The 21,488-nt window shown below is 40.2% G+C and overlaps 1 protein-coding gene and 1 long non-coding RNA gene across 4 annotated transcripts in view; one reads left to right on the forward strand and one right to left on the reverse strand.

Annotated features, from left to right (window-relative positions):
• Positions 1 to 1,148: 1,148 nt before the first annotated feature.
• On the reverse strand, positions 1,149 to 1,980 carry LOC129461647 (uncharacterized). Its single transcript, XR_008650634.1, has 2 exons — positions 1,621 to 1,980; positions 1,149 to 1,299 (listed from the first exon to the last, which is right to left on the reverse strand). It is a non-coding gene; the product is annotated as an uncharacterized lncRNA (long non-coding RNA).
• A 115-nt stretch (positions 1,981 to 2,095) lies between these two features.
• The window catches only part of FBXO11 (F-box protein 11), a 101,182-nt gene continuing 81,789 nt past the window's right edge, over positions 2,096 to 21,488 (forward strand). For 2 of the 3 annotated variants that reach the window (XM_055240857.2, XM_055240856.2), the window contains exon 1: positions 2,096 to 3,108. In XM_055240857.2, the coding sequence (XP_055096832.1) occupies positions 2,883 to 3,108 (226 nt within the window). In that variant the 5' untranslated portion in view covers positions 2,096 to 2,882. Of the gene's footprint in view, positions 3,109 to 3,274; positions 3,522 to 21,488 lie in introns of those variants that run through there. The other variant, XM_055240859.1, reaches the window with a different exon arrangement.

Here is a 21,488-nt window from a genome sequence, read left to right on the forward strand (position 1 = left end):
TGGCTTAGATGCCCTTGTAAACCTCCCTATTCCTCAGGGATGCTACCACCCTACCAGTTACTCTGTGAATTTGAAAAAGGTGCTCCCTTTCTCAAGACACTTTACTACCATCTATCAGGAAATTGTCATAATATACTAATTTTGCTAAAACAAGGCATTTTACTGCCATATGTCAGAGAATTATTGCAATAAGCTTAGAAATCTAGGGTATGTAAAAGATACCCCTTATACTACATATAACAACCCTAAACCCCACCCTCCCATTAATATATTAGAAGGAGAGTTGGGGAAATAAAAGGTGAAAGCAGTTAATGTTTTTTAAAAAATTGAGATGATGTGGGGACTTGAAGTTAAAATTACAGAAAATAAACAAGCTACATTTTCTTTACATCTGAATTAATGTAAGTAAACCTTCAACTCTGCCACACCAAAATACAAACTCCTTATGCCCAATATTTTCCTTTTATTAGTATTTCCCATAACACCTTATATATTAATGCATACACAAAAGGAGCCAAAAAGTACTTGTTATAAGTAAAAAAGTAAATTTTTAGAAAAATCAGAAATGATGGACACTTATATGTATAATGTAATTTTCCTGTACTTTTACTTTTCCCCTATGTTTATTTGAACAAACCTAAAATTGTACCCATTTGCACCTAGCTAACAACCATAAAAATTTGGAGTTCTCCAGCTGTTTTGTAACAGCTGTCCTCCTCAAATTTTTTTTGAGAAACAAACATAGACCTAAGTTTCTCCATTTTTCTGGACTAAAGAGAGATCATCTCAAAATCACAGAACTCTTAAAAATTGAAAACAGGATCATATAGTCTAAAATAAGTTCTCATTTAAACTTGGGAGGTGAGGGGGGCGGGGCTGACATCTAGAAAGGTGAAGTACTTTGCCTGTAGTCACACACCAAGTCTGGGACTCAACACACAGGCTCGCCTCTTTGCGTCTCTCCCTCCTTCCAAAATACACTTTTCTCCCTCTCAAAAGCTTTATCACGCTTTGTAGTTGCTTAATTATCGATGTCAAACCTAGACAGCAACTGATGACACTCAGAGACATCGCCCAAAGTTCTGAAAACCAGATAATCAGATAAACTGCCAGTTTTACCACATCCAAAAAATGCAAAACAAGAGAGAGAAGGGGGAGAATAGAGAATACATTTTCAGTCATCGTAACAGCCTCAAGGGAATAAAAACAAGTTTCTCTTGGAGAGAGATTATGTTGGGGGCATCAGGTATAAAGGTAATTCCTCTTGAGGGTTTTTCTTTTCCTTGCAGTTTGTGGGACCTAAAAAAAATTAAAAAGTAAATCACATAAACAATCACAACATCAACACATTTACTTCTCTCCTCTCACATATTATTTTCCCACACATTGTATACACTTCTTCAAAGAACAAATCAAATTGGCCAAAGGTCAAAGCCTTTTCAAGGTTTAGATGATCTACGATTAGGCACCGACTCCAAACTTCGGTTACCAAGCCCAAAGCTCGGAGAAGGAAATCTCCAGGGTTTGCAAATACCCTCAGCTTGGCTAAAGGGCACGAAATCTCTAGCGCTCCCTACAGCTCAGTTTTTGAACCCACCTACCACAGAAAACCCGAGTTACCAAAGATTGGCTCCCTCGTTCCACTTTTTTTTTCAGCTCAAAAAAATCGGGTGAAGGTTGGGGTAGAGGGGGAAGCTGAAACGGCGAACCGAAGGATTAATCACTTCTCCCCATTACATCAGCAACCCCCGCCCTTTCCTCCGAGCACCTCCTCTCCCAGAATCGTCGCTACGCACTGGCGCTGTCTTCGCCCACCCCCTGCTCTATTATTTGCCCTGATACCTCCCCATTATCACCCGCCCCGCCACACTCCCCCTTTCCTCATTCCCCCTCCTAGGCGGGGGAGGGAGGAAACCCGAGAGAGGAAACAGGGCGTTGAAGGGACTTCGCGATAAGAGCGGAGGCCCCATTGGCCGGAAGGTTGTACGGGCGCCTTAGATTGGCCGCCTGGACGGAATCCCCGCCCCTCCTTTCCCCGCCCATTCACCCCTCCCCCCGCCGCCCCGCGGCCCTCCCCCGCGCCCCCGGCCAGCCCCGCGGCGGGGAGGGACCGACTGGGCGAGTGGAGGCTCCGGCGGTGTCAATGGCTCCTCCTGCCACGGAGCAGCAGCAGAAGCAGCGGCGACAGGGCTGAGGAGGAGGAGGAGGAACGGTTCCTTTAAGGAGGAGAAACGACGACGCCTCTTTTTCCCCCTATCTCCTCCCTTCACACTCATTTCCCCTTCGCCGAGGAGAGAAGGGGGGGAGGAGAGAGAAGAGGCCGAAGAAAGAGAGAAAAATTCCTCACAGAAATCTCTTTCAGGGGGTGTGGGGGGGAGGAAGAGGGAAAAAAAAGAGCCAGGCGCCCCCTGCTCCCTCCCTCCCTTCTCTCCCTCTTTTTCTCCCTTCCTCACCCGCCCACCCACTCCCCCCCGCTGCCGGAGACGCCGCTCGCGAGTCGGCGGGACCGGGATCTGTCTCCTCAGCCGCCGCCGCCGCCGCGCTTCGCCTCGGGATCCCCAAGCGGCGGACGCCCTTTCTTTCTTTCTCTCGCTCTGCCCGTTTTTCTGCCTTCGTCCCTCGCGGCCGCCCCGCCCGGCGGCCTCGGCCTTCCCCGTGCGTCAGGCCCGCCGGCGTCGCTCGGTCTCCGTCTGTCTATCCGGGCCTTTCTCCGGACTCGGGGTCCCGCTCGCCCCCTCCGCCCTCAGCGTCTCCCCTTCCCCTCGCCCCCTCTTCTTCCTCCCCCCTTTCCTACTCTCCCCACCCCCTTCTCCTGCCCCAAAGCTCGCTGTGCGTGTGCGTGTGTGTGTCCCTCCGCCAACGCCGCCACCTCAGCCCGGCAAATGAACTCCGTCCGAGCCGCCAACCGGAGACCCAGGCGAGTGTCGCGGCCGCGCCCGGTGCAGCAACAGCAGCAGCAGCCCCCGCAGCAGCCGCCGCCGCAGCCGCCCCAGCAGCAGCCGCCCCAGCAGCAGCCTCCGCCGCCGCCGCAGCAGCAGCAGCAGCCTCCGCCGCCGCCACCGCCGCCTCCGCCGCTGCCTCAGGAGCGGAACAACGTCGGCGAGCGGGGTAAGGCCGCGCTCCCTCCCAGCCGCCCGCCGGCCCGGGCACCGCGGGAAGGGAGGCCGGGGCGGGAAGGGAGGCCGGGGCGGGCCGGGGCGGGCGGGCGGGGGCGGCCGGCGCGCCCTGGGGGGTGGGAGACCCAAGCTGAGCGGAGGCGGGTCCCCCGGTGCCGCAGTGTCAGCCCGGGCCGGGCCCGGCCGGCAGGAAAAGCCGCGGCTTCCCTACTCTCCCGGGCTCTCGCTCAGGCCGCGCTTTGTTTGGTTTCGGGGGCTCGGCACCCTCCACCCCCACCCATCCCTTTGGCTTCTCGGCTCGCTCACAGACCCCGCGGGAGTCTGTTGGTGGCCGGGGGGAAGACGAGCGGCGCGATTTCTCTGTTTTCTGCCGCCTTCCATGGTTTAGTCTGCCTCTTTCTAGTGGTAGGTGGGGGGAGCGACTGGGAGCGATCGGGTGGTGGGGTTGGCTGGGGAACTTGTTTTCCCCCTTTTTTCTCTGTTAGCCTACCCCTTCCTGGGGAGGAGCGGGAGAGGGGAATCGGGGTGGTCTGTGGTGTTGGCAGGGGAACTTGTTTCCCCCGCCCCCCGTCCCTGGTCACGGGGTAGGGGGAGCAGCGACTCCTCTCCCAACCGCACAGTTTGCTGCGCAGTTTGCCTTTAGTTACAGAACCCCTGGGAAGGACCCGTTTAATCAAGACCTTTAAATAAATAAATATAGAATCCATCGGCCATTTCCAGTCCCCTCCCTCGTGTGCAGTTTACCCTTCCGCTCTATCGACACCCCCTCGCCTGTCCTCCCCTAGCGACCCCCCATGCCGCGGTGCTACTCTCTGTCTCCTAGTGGGATTTGAACGCCCCTTCTTTAGAACTGGCCCCTTGGGATATTTTGTGTGTGTGTGTGTGTGTGTGTGCGCGCGCGCGCGCGCGTGTGTTGTGTCCAAGGCCTAGTGAAATGTGTCATTTGGACCCAACTGTGCAGCACTGTCTGGTAACCACCATTGTCTAAGGGCTGAGGCTCCCCGAGGTTGAAATCCTGCTTTAGCAAAAATAATGTTCAGTTCTACTTGGATGATGTGGTTATTTTGGGAGGTTTATGAGGTGGGGGTGTTGCACCTTGGTCTCCAGACATAACCATTCTCTTTATTAATTAGCTGTTCGCAGTAGTGGTGGAGGTCAGAACCGTATTTATGTGTACGGTTGTTGTTTTAAGGAGGAGGAGAATTGTTAGGAGACATTTTGCGTGTTTTAGTTGGCGGATTAAGGTTAATTTTACATGCGTTGGTTGTCACACCTCTGTTGATTAAAGGGATTGAGATTAAATGTGCTTTTAAATTATACATTTTTCCTTAAAAACGGTTTCATTGTTGTACTTGGATCAAAATATTTAACAAATGAAGGAGGGAGATGTTAATCGGAAAATAGTTTAAAAGGCTTTCACCAGTCACTGTTAAAGGTAGTTACCTTAGAGAAAGCGGTTTGCTATATGTTGTTTGAAAGAGTGTGATGTTTCAAGGCAGTTGGAGATCTTGTGCAACATAATTGGTAAAAGTGTTTCATTTCTTTGATACATTTACCATTTTGGGGGTAAATTTTAAAAATCTGTAGTCTCATTATTGCCTTTCACATATGTATATCAGTGTTCTTCTGATGTTCCATTCAAATAATGTTCGTCTTCTTCCAGAATTGGCACTATATGTAGTAGACAAATATTTTTGTGAAAACAATGACACTCGATTGAAATTCTAGCATTTAGTATTAAGGATTCTATTGCTACAGTGAGCTTTTTCAACATGTGGTAATTGGTTAATAATATTAGCATTAGATCAAAACGTGTCAGGCATACAGTTTAGTCTCTGTGTATTTTAAAATGTTTACTCTGAATTTTCATTTCAAGATTTGTGTGTAATTTCGAACTTAGTTGATGTAATTTTGTCTTGGACACTTTTATTCATTTGTTCAAAATTATTAGCTACTGAGGTCTAGTTCCATTTCTATTTGAAGTAAAGTGCCTTGGTTGTCGGCAGTCATATGCCAGAGTGTCAATTTTCTTCTCATTGATGTCCATAAGCTGTCAATATTCATGAATCTAAATTTCAGTGTGTACCCAACCAAATGGTAAATGGAATTCACTGTAGAATTGTTGCTTCTCTGCAGCTAGTAGAAACCTTTCTGGAGATTCTGTGTTGGCACAGAAGGAAACAGAGCTTTAGGGAAAATAGTGTGAGTCTTAAAGAGGGCACATAAATGGCCTTAAAATGAATGAAACATTAAGATGAATTCGTAAACTAAAATATAAAGATGTTGCCAGCCATATGTAAAAATGTTATCCTTTGAAAATTTGACATTTTAATTACGTTTTTTTAAATGTCCAATTCATATAATGATCAGAAGTTAGCTAAGAATACTCTATTTCGAAAGTTTTATGGAGCACACAAAGTGTCACTTTCTAGTTTGGAAAGAAAGGAGGGATTTTGTTGTTGCTAGTTTAAGAATATGCTGGGTTTAATTATTACAAGATAATTAAAGAACAAGCTAAGAATGTATGTGTGGTGTTTTTGTTTTTATTTTTTATTTTTTTTACCTTTTACTAACTCTTAATGGATATGTAACATTTGCATTAGGATCTTGGATAGAGTTATTTGATAGTGGATCAGACAACTTTCCAGATAGGGAATCAAAGTGAGACTCGCTGTTTTGAGACAAACTAGTTCAGACTGCATATAAAATCATTTGTTTTATATAAAAATGCATTTTAGTTCTTTAGTGTAGTAAAATAGTTACAGTATAATATGTTTTCAGGCAAAAAGTCTGTCAGAATGGTCTTTAGCTGTTTCCTTGCCCACAGGTTAATTGGTATAAAAACTTCCTTGACAGCGCTTTTAAATATACTTACATACACACGTGTGTATGTACATGTGTATGTGTGTGTGTATGTGGGTATATTTGTGTATATATATGTTTGTGCATACATTATGTATGTGTGTGTATATACACTTTGTCTTATCTGTAATGGCCAGTGTTTGAAGAAGAAAGAAACTAGACCCTATAGATTAAAATCTTATGAGGATTTTTCGAAGCTTTCCATGGGGGAGCATTTCTTACACCCCACGTAAGGAAATATTGGCCTGGGTATTTCACGGAATATTGTGTTCACTCGTTAGCTGAAATGATCAGCTATCCTAAGACTAAATACTAGCCTAATCATTAGCTTTTTTAGTTTCTTAAATTCCTGAGATTGGGATTTCATGTACCACATTAAGCTAGTAGAATTGTATTTTACAGGCCCAGAGCGATGGCTCACGCCTGTAATCCCAGCACTTTGGGAGGTCGAGGCAGGTGGATCACGAGGTCAGGAGTTCAAGACCAGCCTGGCCAACATAGTGAAACCTCGTCTTAACTAAAAATACAAAAGTGAGCCAGGCATGGCGGCTCACACCTGTAATCCCAGCTACTCAGGAGGCTGAGGCAGGAGAATCGCTTGAACCCGGGAGGCTGAGGTTGCAGTGAGCTGAAATCACACCATTGCACTCCAGCCCAGGCGACACAGTGCAAGACTCTGTCTCAAAAAAAAAAAAAATTGTATTTTACGCAGTGACAATTCGGTAATATAGTCCATGATTTAATGAAACAGTGTGGGATTGAACTTTTGATATTTGTTTTGTTTTAAAATTCTAGAAAGAGTTAGCTTTTGCAACCCGTTCTGATGAATTTATTGTCTTTACTGCAGGAATGTATTTTGTAATTTTTTTTAGATACTACAAAGTATGGGGAAAGCTTACAAGTCTACAGAAGTGCTATGTGTTCTCATCAGTAATTTTTAGTTTTAAAATTAGTTACTTTGAACTGAGATTGCACCACTGCACTCCAGCCTGGGTGACAGAATGAGACTCCATCTCAAAAAAATAAATAATAAATAAAATTAATTACTTAGAATAGGTAGTATTTCTACATAGTTTAAAATTCAAAAGTCCCCTTCGTACACCTGCCTCCAGCTACTAAATTCTCCTACCTGGAATCTAATAACTGTTATTAGTTTCTCATTTATTACTTTTTAATAGAAGATGAATTTGGGTTCTGGAAATAATCTTGACATGGGAGTTTTTGAAAATAGATGTAATTTTTTTCTAGTTACTGGAAAAGTCACAGGACTGTTTTGAAGTGCTGAAAATTTAATTGTGATATTTATGGTTCAAGAAATTTAATGAATGCATTAATAGATTTTGCTATTCATTTCTACTCTGAACTAATCTTGTAGAATAAACACCTAGTCTCTCTAATCCCATATTTGTGGGATAAAAATCTTACCTATGACAATGGAATTACAGGGTTTTTAAAAATTGAAATCATTCAGTATGTATAATATTACGTAAAATATTCCTGGTCGGGATATATATATACACACACACATATATATATACACATATATATACACACATATATACACATATATATACACACATATATATACACACATATATATACACACATATATATACACATATATATACACACACATATATACACATATATATACACACATATATATACACATATATATATACTTTTTTCTTGACACTGTACTAATGAGGAATGAGCTATATATTTATAATATGCAGCAGCCAGGAAACACTCCTTGCTCTTCTAGTCAGGAATGCTAGTTATACTTTCTGTGGCATTGTTCTAGCACGTGATATTTTACCTTCATGGATCCTCTGCAGTCTTAATAGAGGAGTTCTGGACAAGAAACATGATTTTTCCTGTTTTAGGAAGTAAGTACTGTGGGGTACTACTCTGTTATCTGGTGGCTAACCCTTCCAAATGTATCCCATGAGAGGACACAGTGCCACTCAACCTTTTGGGGGCAGAAAGTATGGGAGCTGTAAAAAGAGCCTATTTTCTCAAAGCTTGGAACTTACTTGAGGGATAGAAACACAGTAGTGTGGCTATTAGTGATAAAGTTCTGCTGATGAGGCCTAAGAGCTCTTCTTATCCTGCTTTTCTCCCTTTACTGGAAACTCTGACAAACCCAAGGGAAGGCCAACCAGCTTGGAGACCTACTAGGTAAGGCAGGAACCACAAGTAGTTCCTGATCTGTTAGTGAGAACCCCTGGTTTGAGTATTTTCTCAAGTCTCCCCGCCCCCCCGCTGTTTGTTTTAACTTTGAAAATAACCAGTCTACAGTAATGAGCTATTTCAACATGAGGTCTTTTATTGTCCCCCATTTATCCCTGATATTAAAGTTACTCTTATTTTGTTTCTATCTTGTCCACTTACTTTGAAGTATTACTCTGTTTTAGACCTTACGACTGATTTATCAGACCTTTGAAATACATTCTTACCTTCCACAGAATTATAGTATGTGACTTTGTTGGCAAAGTATTCCCCAAATTGCAGTTGCTACCCTGTGAAAATAAAATTAGGAAGATACACTATAAGGAAGGAGACAGTATGAGGTAAAGAGCTCAGGGTTAAAGCTAGCTAGATCTGGGTTCTAATCCTGACTACACATCTGATTAGCTATTTAACATTTGGTGAGCAATGTTACCTCTCTGAGCCTTTGTAATATTTCAAGTGGGAATCACACCTGCCTTATAGAATATTTGTAAAGATGAGAGATAGTAAAGTACCTAGCACATGATAGATATTTAATAAATGATAGGTCTTTTAAATATAAAAAATAAGGGATTGTATCAGTGCTATATAAAATTAAACCCAAGAGATAAAATTCAATCTGTATGACTTGTTATAACCTCAGAGAAACTGACTTGTTGAACCCTTATACTAATTATTATTATTATTATTTTTTGAGATGGAGTCTTGCTATGTCGCCCAGGCTGGAGTACAGTGGCGCAATCTTGGCTGACTGCAAGCTCCGCCTCACGGGTTCACACCATTCTCCTGCCTCAGCTTCCCAAGTAGCTGGGACTACAGGTGCCCGCCACCACGCCTGGCTAATTTTTTGTATTTTTAGTAGAGACCAGATTTCACCACGTTAGCCAGGATGGTCTCGATCTCCTGACCTTGTGATCCACCCGCCTTGGCCTCCCAAAGTGCTGGGATTACAGACGTGAGCCACCGTGCCTGGACCCCTTATACCAATTCTGTAAGAGATTTTATTACTTTTTTTTTTTAATAAATGAAGAAACAGAGGCTCATCTATACAACAATGAAGATGCATAGTAAGTAGCAAAAAAATTTCAAAATTGATTTGTATCACCTAATCTTTCTATAAACAAGGGAAGATAACAAAATACATTTGGCAGAATGTCTGTATAACTTTCAGGGGATGCAATAACCTGGCCCTTGAAGCAGATCTATCCCCGTCCTATTCCATCTGTCCTATTGGAGATGGCTATACTAGTGTGATGCTATTGATTGTTGACTTATCTGGTTTCATATTTTTCAAGTAATCTTCTGATTATAATTTTACCTCTCATGTAGATTTGTCTCAAGATGAGACTGTACTGATTTACCAGCATGTTTTTCCAGTGTGTTGATGAGATCATTAAGCACTCACTATACAAAGAAGGGTAGATTTCCCCTGAATTACTCATAAGTTATGAATAAAGGGTATTAACTGATTTTAGCTCATAGTTATAGGCTGGACTGTTTCAGGAGGAGAAAAATATGCTTTAAATTAGTTTTAGACTTCAGTGGTAATTTTGACTGGTTTGTGGACTAAATATTCTTTTCTCACCATGGTTTGGTGTATTTCTTATATGTGTAGCTTGGAGTTTTTATATGTGTTTGGTTAGCACGAAAAATGTGCTTAAACTTAATCCTTAGAAAATAGAGAAATGAAACCAACTAACTTCCTTTACATGATTTATTTCAGTTGAAGGCAAATACCAAAAATATTTATTTTCCTTTGAAAATGAATGCATTAATTGCATTTAAAACATTTTTTAAACACCCCAAATAAGATAGCATGTTAAAGCAAGTGTGAGTTCAATATGTTAATTGCTTGCTCTCCCAGTTTCCGAAAACCCCGTTGTTAAATGTTTTGTTCTTTTTAACAAATGAAGATCATGGGGCTGTGTTCGAAAAGGGGAGAAAATTGTTTTCTTCCATATGGTGACTAAACCTTAAAAAACATTAAGGAATATTTTCACATCTCATGAGAGAAGAGGTGTCATTCATCCTTTTGTGTGTGTGTGAAGAGAGCTTTTGTATTTTCTCATACTTAGAAATTATTTGAAGGCTAGAAATGGAGTAAGAATATGTACTTTTAGTTATTTTTCTGATAATAGTGATAATCTCATTTTTACTCTTTTTCCCTAGTGAACAACACTCCTTTTCCAGATGGTCAAGTTGAATTGTAGCGAAATCTTTGTTGGAAATTTTTCTTTTTTCTTTTCCTTTTTTTTTTTTTTTTTGGTTTGAGACAGAGTCTCACTCTGTCACCCAGGCTGGAGTGCAATGGTGTGATCTTGGCTCACTGCAACCTCTGCCTCCTGGGTTCAAGCGATTCTCCTGCCTCAGCCTCCTGAGTAGCTGGGAGCACACCACCACGCCTGGCTAATTTTTGTATTTTTAGTAGAGACGGGGTTTCGCCATGTTGGCCAAGCTGGTCTCAAACTCATGATGTAAAGTGATCTGCCTGCCTCAGCCTCCCGAAATGCTGGGATTACAGGCGTGAGCCACCTCACCCGACCAGAAGTTTTTCTTTACTGTGAAATTAACTGGCCACTATGTGGGTTTAACCTTTGATATTGGTGTCTTTGTTACTGTAGTATAACCAACTGACTTGAATCAGTTTAGCCTTTGCTGATTTGCCAACTCTACTTGGGTTTAGATACAATTAATTCTTTTTTATATCCAAGCATTGATTTTTCTATCTTGCATTCATAGTATATTAACATACTGTATATAAGAACATGTGGCTTTATGAGATTCTAACACTTAGGAAAGGGGATGGGGAAGAGGAAGAGCATATAACTATTTTTTATTCTCTTGTTATATTTTGAGATGGACAACTTTGGTATGTATGTCACTAGTTATTGTTTCTTCCCACATAATTAGTCATAACTTTTTGAAAAAAGAAAAAAAGCTTTAAAGGGAATTAGAAGTGAATAAAATTTAACACATGAAAAGTAGGAGTCTTTCCAGACTTCTGTCATAGTAAAGAAGAAAGATCAAAGAAGATTTGTTGAAAGAAATACAAGTTGGAGTAAGGCACTATATTTTGAAAGCTAGTATTTTTAGCAAAGTGTTCTTATGGTAAAGGAAATTATAGACTCGCTCATTTTTTTCATATAAGGTCAGCAATACATAAAAGTAGCCACTAAACTACTTCACAGTTATGTATGAATGACTGATGTCTTCATTAATTCTCTGAAAGACATTTGCATTTTTAAGAGACTGATTGTGGTAACTTGTCAAATTTTGGTATTTTAGACCGAGTAAAAGAGGGAAGCGAAATTAAACAATTGGGCTGGGCATAGTGGCTCACGCCTGTAATCCTAGCACTTTTTGGGAGGCTGGGTGGGGTGGATCGCTTGAGCCCAGGAGTTTGAGACCAGGCTGGGCAACATGACGAAACCCTGTCTCTACAAAAAATACAAGATTAGCTGGGGGGTGGTGGCCCATGCCTGTAGTCCCAGCTACTCAGGAGGTTGAGGTGAGAGGATCACCTGAGCCAGGGAGGTCAAGGCTAGAGTGAACTGTGATGGAGCCACTGCACTCCAGCCTGGGTGACAGAGTTTTAAGACCTTGTCTCAAAAAAAAGAAAAAAAAAAAGAAAAGAAAAGAAACAATTTGGAGAAAGACCTTTTGGATAGGAGTGATTCTTCAGAGGCAAATAAGGTATTGGAGGAGGGGGAGAGTAGAGGATTCCTGCAAGAATCACTTAACATTACATGTTTATTTCTTTTCCTGATCTTTTTCTGACTTTTAAATTTTTCTCTTAAAGTTTCACTTTTTAAAAAATACTCAAAAGACTAATTTTGGGTTGAGGATTGTGAGGGAGAGAAGTAGAGTATGTATGAATCATTTGCATTAGCAATAGTCATTTGAATTAGAAACAGTCTATAGTTTTTAAAAAATAAATGGGCTATATACATTTAAAACTGTATAGTTACGGCTGGGCATGGTGGCTCATACCTGCAATCCCAGCGCTTTGGGAGGCTGAGGCAGGTGGATCACGAGGTCTGGAGTTCGAGACCAGCCTGGCCAACGTGGTGAAACCCTGTCTCTACTAAAAATACAGAAATTGGCTAGCCGGGTATGGTGGCAGGTGCCTGTAATCCCAGCTACTCGGGAGGCTGAGGCAGGAGAATCGCCTGAAACCAGAAGGCAGAGGTTGCAGTGAGCCCAGATCGTGCCACTGCACTCCAGCCTGGGTGAAAGAGTGAAACTCTGTCCCAAAAACAACAACAACAACAACAAAAACTATATGGTTATTTAAATTGTGGAAATAATTTCTATTAATCTTCTTTAAGCTTGTAATTGAAATATATAAGTGCACAAATCATCAGTGTACAGCTTGATTACTTTTCATGAAGTAAACACATCTGTGTAACCAAAAATACCTACAGCAAGGAATAAAGCACTACCAGTATCCCAGAAGTGTCCCCCTTGAAGGGCCTTCCTAGTCACTACTCCCAACCCCATCTTTCTGATTGCTTGGATTACTTGTACCTGTTTCTTAACTTTATGTAAATGTAACCCCCCAGTATGTACTCCTATGTGTCTGACAGAATTCTCCCTTAATAATTGTTGTGAGCTTCATCCATATTGCTGCTTGTAGCATTAGTTTTTTCATTGTTCATTCTTGTTGCTGTTTAATATTACATTGTATGAATATACTACAGTTTATCCATTCTACAGTTGATGGATATAGGATTGTTTTTGTGTTTGGATGTCAGGAGTAGTGCTACTGTGAGCATTCCTTTTTTTTATTTTTCTGCATTTTTTTCTTTGCATTTGTGAGCATTCTTACACATTTGCCACATTCTATATGAGTTTTATACCTCAGCATATATCATTGCTGATATTTTCTCAAAGACAAAATTTCCATTTACTTTGCAAGAAATGGAAACTAAAACAGCTTTAAGGTGTGTGAAAATGGCATCATAATTATGTTACTAAAATAATTGGAAATTATTTTATTTTAAATATTGATGTTTTTCTTGAGTCTCTTGGTAGCCTTTAACAGTTCAGTCTTGAGGCTTACAGCGTTAACCTTTTCCACAAAAAACAGAGGAGGAGACTGCCATGTTCTTTTCCATTTTCATTTTTTTGCAGGTAGCCACATTTGTTATTAAAATATGTTGGATTATTGTAAACATTGTTTTGTGCTAAAATTTTTTATCCACAGATTTGATTCATTTAAACTTTGGACACATAAACATTTAATAGTTCTTTTAATTTTAACTTTTTCAAGTATACAGTCTAAAAATCTAAGGAATTTTTTTCCCAGTAGTCAGAAAGTTTATTCACTAACTTAATATCGCTTTGATTTCCCCTCAAAGATTGTAGGTTGGGTTGCTTTGAGGAGAGGAAGACATCTTTTTTGTACTTAAGAATTTAAAAATATACTGTGGACTTTAATATGTGATTCTGGGCCTTCATTCCAAAAACTTGCTTCCTTTTGCTGCTGAAGTGGTGATAAGTAATTTTGTTTCTCCACTTAAGTTTGGAACCTGTTTCTTACTTCTTTAAAGCTTATCTCTTTAACTGTTATGAAAATATTTTGCTATTATTTGGATAGTTATTTCTAGTTTTCTGCGTATTCTTGACTACCCTTTATTGTCTTACAATAAGCTTATTTTAAATTTGTGAAACTTTCACAGAAAAATGGGGGCATATTTTGCTTTTAGAGATGTTTTTCTGGTCCTTGACTGGACCTTTCTGTTCCTGGTGTATAAGAGGAAGGTGAAAAAGTGCCTCTGCCCAGCATCCTTGATAAGTTCTTCAAGTGAAAGCTTGTACTAAAGTGCTAGTGGCATATAAACTTGTATTCCTCATGATACAAGTATCCCCTGAGAATGACAGATGGGACTGTGTTCATCAGGTACTACTTGCTTGAAATTGATGATATAGTAGCCTTAGATAGCAAAGGAGAAACATTTCATTATTTCACGTTTGCTCTTTCAGCACTTAACCAGTCCAATGTTAATGCTAGCTAGCAGTTGCTCTTTCTTATCCACAAAAAGCAGTGTGGAGGAGACTGCCCTTGCTTTCCATTTTCTTTTTTCAACACATAGCCTCATTCAGTAAATGTTGCCATTTACTGAACATTATCCCTAAGTTTGGGAATAAGGAGCCTGAGCTGCTTCAGGATGACTTTTATGTCTTCCCTTTTTCCAGAGTGGTTTCTTAATCTTATCTTTAAATTAGAGGATTTTTGAATAAGATGACTTCTGAGATGCTCTAAAATTCTGTATCATTTGGGTTGCCAGTATAAATCAGCAAGGTTTGAATTTGTTAGGTTATTACCCTACAAACGTAGTTCTTGCCCTTGTGGAACTTAAAGTTAAGAAACTGAGTTTAAATAAAATTTGAAATTAGTATGAATTGCAACTAACCTTGTTGGTTTTATTTTCATTGTCTTCTGGTTTTTAATTTTTCTTCTATCAAGTAGAAATCAACTTTTGTATTGAATAGATTAATAATTTATCTCCTGAGCCACCCCATATTTTTCTGCCTGAATAAGATACCTACGTATTTCTAAGGATAGAGATACATAAATCTGTCTATCCTTATATCTCCAATGTGTGTATATATATGCACATACACATGTGATTTATATGTATTTATAAAACACTGAAGTTTCATTTGTAACCTTAGCCTTAGACTGTTTGCAAGACCAGCAGAGTATGTTAAAAGAGTTTTCTGTGAAATGTTAATAAGATGAAGGCTTGTTTTGACCCCCACGGTCTGGTATATGTTCTGTCATTTATTTATTTATTTGCTTATTTATTTATTTTATTTTTTTGAGACAGAGTATCACTATGTCATCCAGGCTGGAGTGCAGTGGTGCAATGTTGACTCACTGCAGCCTCTACTCCTGGGTTCAAGCAGTTCTCGTGCCTCAGCCTCTGGAGTAGCTGGGATTGCAGGCACGTGCCACCATGCCTGGCTCATTTTTTTGTATTTTTAGTAGAGACAGGGTTTCACCATGTGAACCAGGCTGGTAATTATTTATTGAATTACCTTTGGACCACACTTCAAAAGTTGTTGCAGCCTAGCAATTAGGTTATAGCATTTTGATGTAAATGACTTAAAAAAAAATGCCTGATAAGAAAATTAACTGCAGAGTTGGGGTTATTAATCTTGTTGTTGTGGTATTAGCTTTTTTCATTATATTCATTGTTTTGGCTGTTACATTCATTGTTTTGGCCGTGTATTTAGAAATTGAAGGTAGGAGGACAGGTTTAAATTAAATTATATGTTGCTAGAATCTAAGCACCTCAATTGCAAAGATAAAACAACATTTTGTTTCCTCATAAGCATGTTTAATCCCACATAGCAAGTAGTAGTTGTAACTCCCAGGATGCCTTTATGAATCTTTCTGATTCTGCATTGCAGCATGTCAGAGGAAACCTGTACTCTATTTCTGTATTATGTGAGAACCTTGTAGCTGAAATATCTAGAGTTGAAAACTGAGCTGGAAGATCTGGATATAGGGAGGTTGATCAGAGTATATAAAGTTAAGTCCCTGGTTTTAGGGGGCTAGGAAAGTGTTACATACCAATCAATGACATGTGTTAATAACATATGCAGTGAAACAGAATATATACCCTTTTGGGTGAAATATCTAAAAGTTTTGGGTGAATTGTTAACTAATATCTTGGGATGGTGGTGAGTTGATTTTTGTTGTTCTTTTACATTTCTTTGCTTTTCAAATACTGTATGTGGAATCTACAGGGAGGGAGGCTTCGTGACATTGTCTTTGGCAGTGATTTCATGGATATAACACCTAAAGGATAGGCAACAAAAGTAAAAATAGACAAGTGAGACATCAAACTACAAAGCTTCTACACAGCAAAGGAAACAGTCAACAAAGTGAAAGGACATCCTATGAAGTGGGAGAAAATATTTGCAAACCATTTATCTGATAAGGAGTTAATCTCCAAAATATTTAAGGAACTTCTACAACTTAGTGGCAGAAAAACTAATAACCTATTTAAAAATGAGCTAAAGACTTCAATAGACATTCTCCAGAGAAGACATACAGATGGCAAGCAGGTATATGGAAAAAGGCTCAACATCATTAATCATCAGGGAAATGCAAATAAAAACCACAATGAGATATCTTTTCATCCCTATTAGGATGACTGTTAAAAAAAACACAAAAGACAAGTGTTGGTGAAGATATGGACAAATTGAACCCCTTATACACTGTTGGTAGAAATGCAAAATGGTGTAACTATTATGGAAAACAGTGTGGAGGTCCTCAAAAAATTAAAAATAGAACTACCATATGATCCAGCAATTCTACTTCCAAGTATTTATTCAAAAGAAATGAAATCAAGAACTTGAAGAAATACCAGCACACCCATGTTTATAATAGCACTATTCACAATAGCCAAGATGTGGAAACAGCCCACAACATGTCCATTGACAGCTGAAGAAAAAAAGAAAATGTGGTGTATACATACAATGGAATATTATTCAGTCTTAAGGAATTCTGCAGTGTGCAACATTGATGTACTTTGAGGACATTATGCTAAATGAAATTAGCCAGTCACAAACAAATACTGCATGATTTCACTTAAATTATCTAAAATAGTCAAATTTATAGAATCAAAGAGTGGAATCGTGGTTGTCAGGGGTGAAAGGGAGGGGAGGGGGAAATGTGGAGTTACTAGTCAGCAGGCATGAAATTTCAGTTAAGCAGGATGAATAAGTTATGCCATACAATATTGTACCTGTAGTCAGCAGTACTGTATTGTACACTTAAACATTTGTTAAGAAGATAGTATTCATGTATGAGAATAAAGTAAAAAGTAATAATTTGGCAGTGGCTCACGCCTGTAATCCCAGCATGTTGGGAGGCAGAGGCAGGAGGATCGCTTGAGCCAGAGAGTTTGATACTAGTCAGAGCAACATAGGGAGACTCCATCTCTACAAAAAAATTAAAAAAAAAATACCCCGGTGTGGTGGCACATGCCTGTGGTCCCAACTGCTCAGGAGGCTGAGATGGGAGGATCACTTAAGTTCTAGAGGTCAAAGCTGCAGTGAGCTATGATGGCACCACTGCATTCCAGCCTGAGCAATGGAGCAAGACTGTGTCTCAATAATAATAATAATACTTTTTTTTTCTTTTTTTTAGACAGGGTCTCGCTCTGTCGCCCAGACTGGAGCACGATGGCGCAGTCTTGGCTTGCTGCAACCTCTGCCTCCTGAGTTCAAGCAGTCTCCTGCCTCAGCCTCCGAAGTAGTTGGGGTTATAGGCGCTTGCCTCTATGTCCAGCTAACTTTTTGTATTTTTAGTAGAGATGGGGTTTCGTCATGTTGGCCAGGCTGGTCTCAAACTCCTGACCTCAGGTGATCACCCACCTCGGCCTCCCAAGTGCTGGGATTACAGGTGTGAGCCACCGTGCCCTGCCAATAATTTTATAATTCTGATTGTGTCGTGAACTCATACTACTTGATTGATGACACAGTTCCCATGTAGGGCATTTTAAATTTGAATAAAAGCTTAAATGTTACATATTTTTAATGCTGGAAGTGTTCTTTAAGTGCTTATTAATTTATAGACATCTATATTTTTATTCACAGCAACTTTAGGATGATAATTGACTATATTATTTCTAGTAAATAAGGATAACTGATAATCAGGAAGTCAGTTCAGAATTAAAATTAGTCCACGCACCGTGGCTCATGCCTGCAGTCATAGCATTTTGGAAGGATAAGGTGAGAGGATTCTTTAAGACCAAGAGTTCAAGACCAGCCTACCAACATACTGAGACCCTGTCTCTGAAATAAATAAATAAATAAATAATAAAAATTAGCCAGGCCTGGTGGCATGTACCTGTAGTCCTAGCTACTCAGGAGACTGAAGCAGGAGGATTGCTTGAGCCCAGGAAGTTGATACTTGGGACTCTGAACCAGTGATTCTGTCTTTCCAGGATAAGTTTACGACTGTAGCATAAAATTCTTTTTGCGTCAGATAATTTGATTATGGTAGTAAATACGTACAAATATTTTGCTCACATGCCTGTTGAATGATGGAAGATGAAAAATTTAGTGTGCAAATGAACTGGATAATTAGAAAAGAGGAATTTAATGTTGATCACAACAGGTGGCTATTTTTTCTGAAGGTACCCTAGTGGTATGGACTCATGTCTGTTTAATAATTTTATGTGGGGCATATTTTCTTTTCGTAAAACTTGAGTTTACCTGTGAAGAAATTAGTGACTGTCAGTTTATTAGGTGTTGAAACAGATTGCTAAGGGAAATAATTTCATCATTATTGGTTTTAAAAAAAAACCCTCTCACTTTCTAAGAGGATTTCTAAGAAGAATGTGTTTGGGAATAAGTAGGAACCAGTTTTTTAAAAAATGTAGGACTTTGAAACATAAATTTAGTTCTTAGATTTTTAATTGACTCATCTCACACTCACTTGATTAGTTATCAGACCATCTTACAGGCTTCTTATAAACCTAAACCAAGAGAAAACAAGTGTTTTCCTGAGAAAGCACACTAAAAAACCTTCATTAAAGAGATCAACTAAATTTTGTTGCTTTTTTGTTTTTTAAGTGGAAGCTACTGGTGTGGTTAAGGAAGAATCAGTAAGTATAGATTCTAGGGAATAGTCTACATGGTTTTATGAAGAGCCGATCACAGATTTATTTAATGTATTTCTCTGAAACAGTGACTTTTAGTAGCCGAAGAAGGAACAAAAGCAACATAACCGGATTTAAACAAAGCTTTTGTTTTTTCATGAAGTGGTCGTATTGGTGTTGTGTCAGTTGGGGGAGATTTTTAAAAGTTATGTTATGGAAACTAGCTTATAAAAAAGTACTGCTAACCATTTGCACATAGACACTTAGTGAATGATTGTTTCTGTTTTCCTTCATCTTCTCTAGTCCAAGGTGTGTTCATATAATTACTTATTTACATTATTGAGCATATTAAATATGTTCATAGATGATTAAAAACTGGGTGAAGTTAAGTACTCAACCAAGAACAAATGAAATTACTTTGAGTAACCTGTTTTAAAAAAAGCAGATGTGTTTTAATCTGTGTGGAAACAAAAAAAATGAGCAGACTCTTCGAACTATCTAGCTAGAACCAAATATAGCAGATAGGGGCTACAGTTGAAGTTCTGAAGTGTGTGTGGTTTGGGTGCTTGGGTGTGTATAAACACATGATACTGTATCATAGCAATAAGATTTGTAAAACATTGCAATGGCTGAAAAACTGTCTAACAGGAAATTTTAAGTGTTATTCCAAAGAGGAACAAGCCTAAAAGTAAGTTAACCTTTCAGAGTGGTTGAAAGTAATTTTTAAAAGAAAAAGGTTGCTCAGCTATTTTTTTCCTATTATATACTCAAAAGATACCTAAAGAAAATGAATTTAAATTATTAGACTGACATAAAGAACATCTGGTAAATTCTAAAATGAGGCACTAAAGAAGATTATATCCTTTCTTTTTGGGTGTCAGTTTAGTTTAGATACTTTAAAATTATCTTGGAGATGGTAAATTAGTCAGGAATGGTATTATAGAATGTTTGGAATAGAAGGAACCACTGTCCCAATTCTTGAGGTTTGTTCAGAGTGATGTTTGGATTTAGAGCCCAAATCTCCAGATTCGCAGTCAGTAATGATAATGTTACCTGTTCTGGTTCCAAAATTGTATCATCATTCTAGTCATTTTTCATATTAGTGAGTTGTTGGACCTGTTGATCTGTTTATGGTTCCAAAGGATAGATGGGAGAATGGAATACTCTCTCAAAAGAAATGTGTAAGTGCCGGCCGGGCGCGGTGGCTCACGCTTGTAATCCCAGCACTTTGGGAGGCCGAGGCGGGTGGATCACGGGGTCAGGAGATCGAGATCACAGTGAAACCCTGTCTCTACTAAAAAAATACAAAAAATAAGCCGGGCGTGGTGGCGGACGCCTGTAGTCCCAGCTACTCGGAGAGGCTGAGGCAGGAGAATGGCGAGAACCCGGGAGGCGGAGCTTGCAGTGAGCCGAGATTGCGCCACTGCACTCCAGCCTGGGCGACAGAGCGAGACTCCGTCTCAAAAAAATATATAAAAATAAAAAAAATAAATAAATAAAAATAAATAAAATAAGAAATGTGTAAGTGCCAAGTGAGCAGTATAGATCATGAGTGCCTGGCACCCTAGAAATTCTTAAGTGAATTAAAGAATACATATATATCTTTTATTTTTTAGGGATTTTTTTTTTTTTTTCAGACAGGGTCTCACTCTGTCACCCAGCAGGAACACAGTGGCACAGTCACTGCTCTGCAGCCTCGAACTGCTAGGCTCAAGAGATCATTCTGCCTCACCTGCGCCAGTAGCTAGGACTACAGGTGTGTCCCACCAAGCCCGCTAATAGGTTTTTTTTGAGACAGAGTCTCAGTCATTCAGGCTGGAATGCAGTAGCACAATCTCGGCTCATTGCAGCCTCTGCTTCCCAGGCTCAAGTGATCCTCCTGCCTCAGTCCCCTAAGTAGCTGGGACTACAGGCATGTGCCACCATGCCCAGCTAATTTTTGTGTTTTTTGTAAAGACAAGATTCCACCATGTTGCCCAGACTGGCCTTGAACTCCTGGGCTCCAGCAGTTTGCCCACCTCAGCCTCACAAAGTACTGGGATTACAAGCATGAGCCACCATGCCTGGCCCCACAAAGTGTTTTGTAGAGACAGGGTCTTGCCTTGTCTCCTAGGTTGGTGTTGAACTCTTGACCTTAAGCGATCCTCCCACCTCAGGCTCACAAAGTGCTGGGATTACAGGTATATAAGCCACTGGCATGGGACATAGAATTTAGGGAGGAAAGCCAGTTATTTTGTTTTCCCTGTTCTTTCTTTCTACAGAGGTAGCTCTTAACTGTTCTTTTGTGTTGGTTCTTTTGGAAAAAAAAAAAAAAAAAAAAAAAACTTTTTTCGAGATAGGGTCTCATTTCCCCCCTAACCCCCCCCCCTTTTTTTTGTTGAAACAGAGTTTCGCTCTTGTTGCCCAGGCTGGAGTGTGATGGTGCAATCTCAGCTCACCACAACCTCCACCTCCCGGGCTGAAGTGGTTCTCCTGCCTCAGCCTCCCGAGTAGCTGGGATTACAGGTATATGCCACCATGCCCATCTAAGTTTGTATTTTTAGTAGAGATGGGGTTTCTCCATGTTGGTCAGGCAGGTCTTGAACTCCCAACCTCAGATGATCTGTCCACCTCAGTCTCCAAAAGTGCTGGGATTACAGGCATGAGCCACGGCTTC

The sequence above is a fragment of the Symphalangus syndactylus genome, chromosome 14 (assembly GCF_028878055.3).
Source record: "Symphalangus syndactylus isolate Jambi chromosome 14, NHGRI_mSymSyn1-v2.1_pri, whole genome shotgun sequence".
NCBI classification, from domain to species: domain Eukaryota; kingdom Metazoa; phylum Chordata; class Mammalia; order Primates; family Hylobatidae; genus Symphalangus; species Symphalangus syndactylus.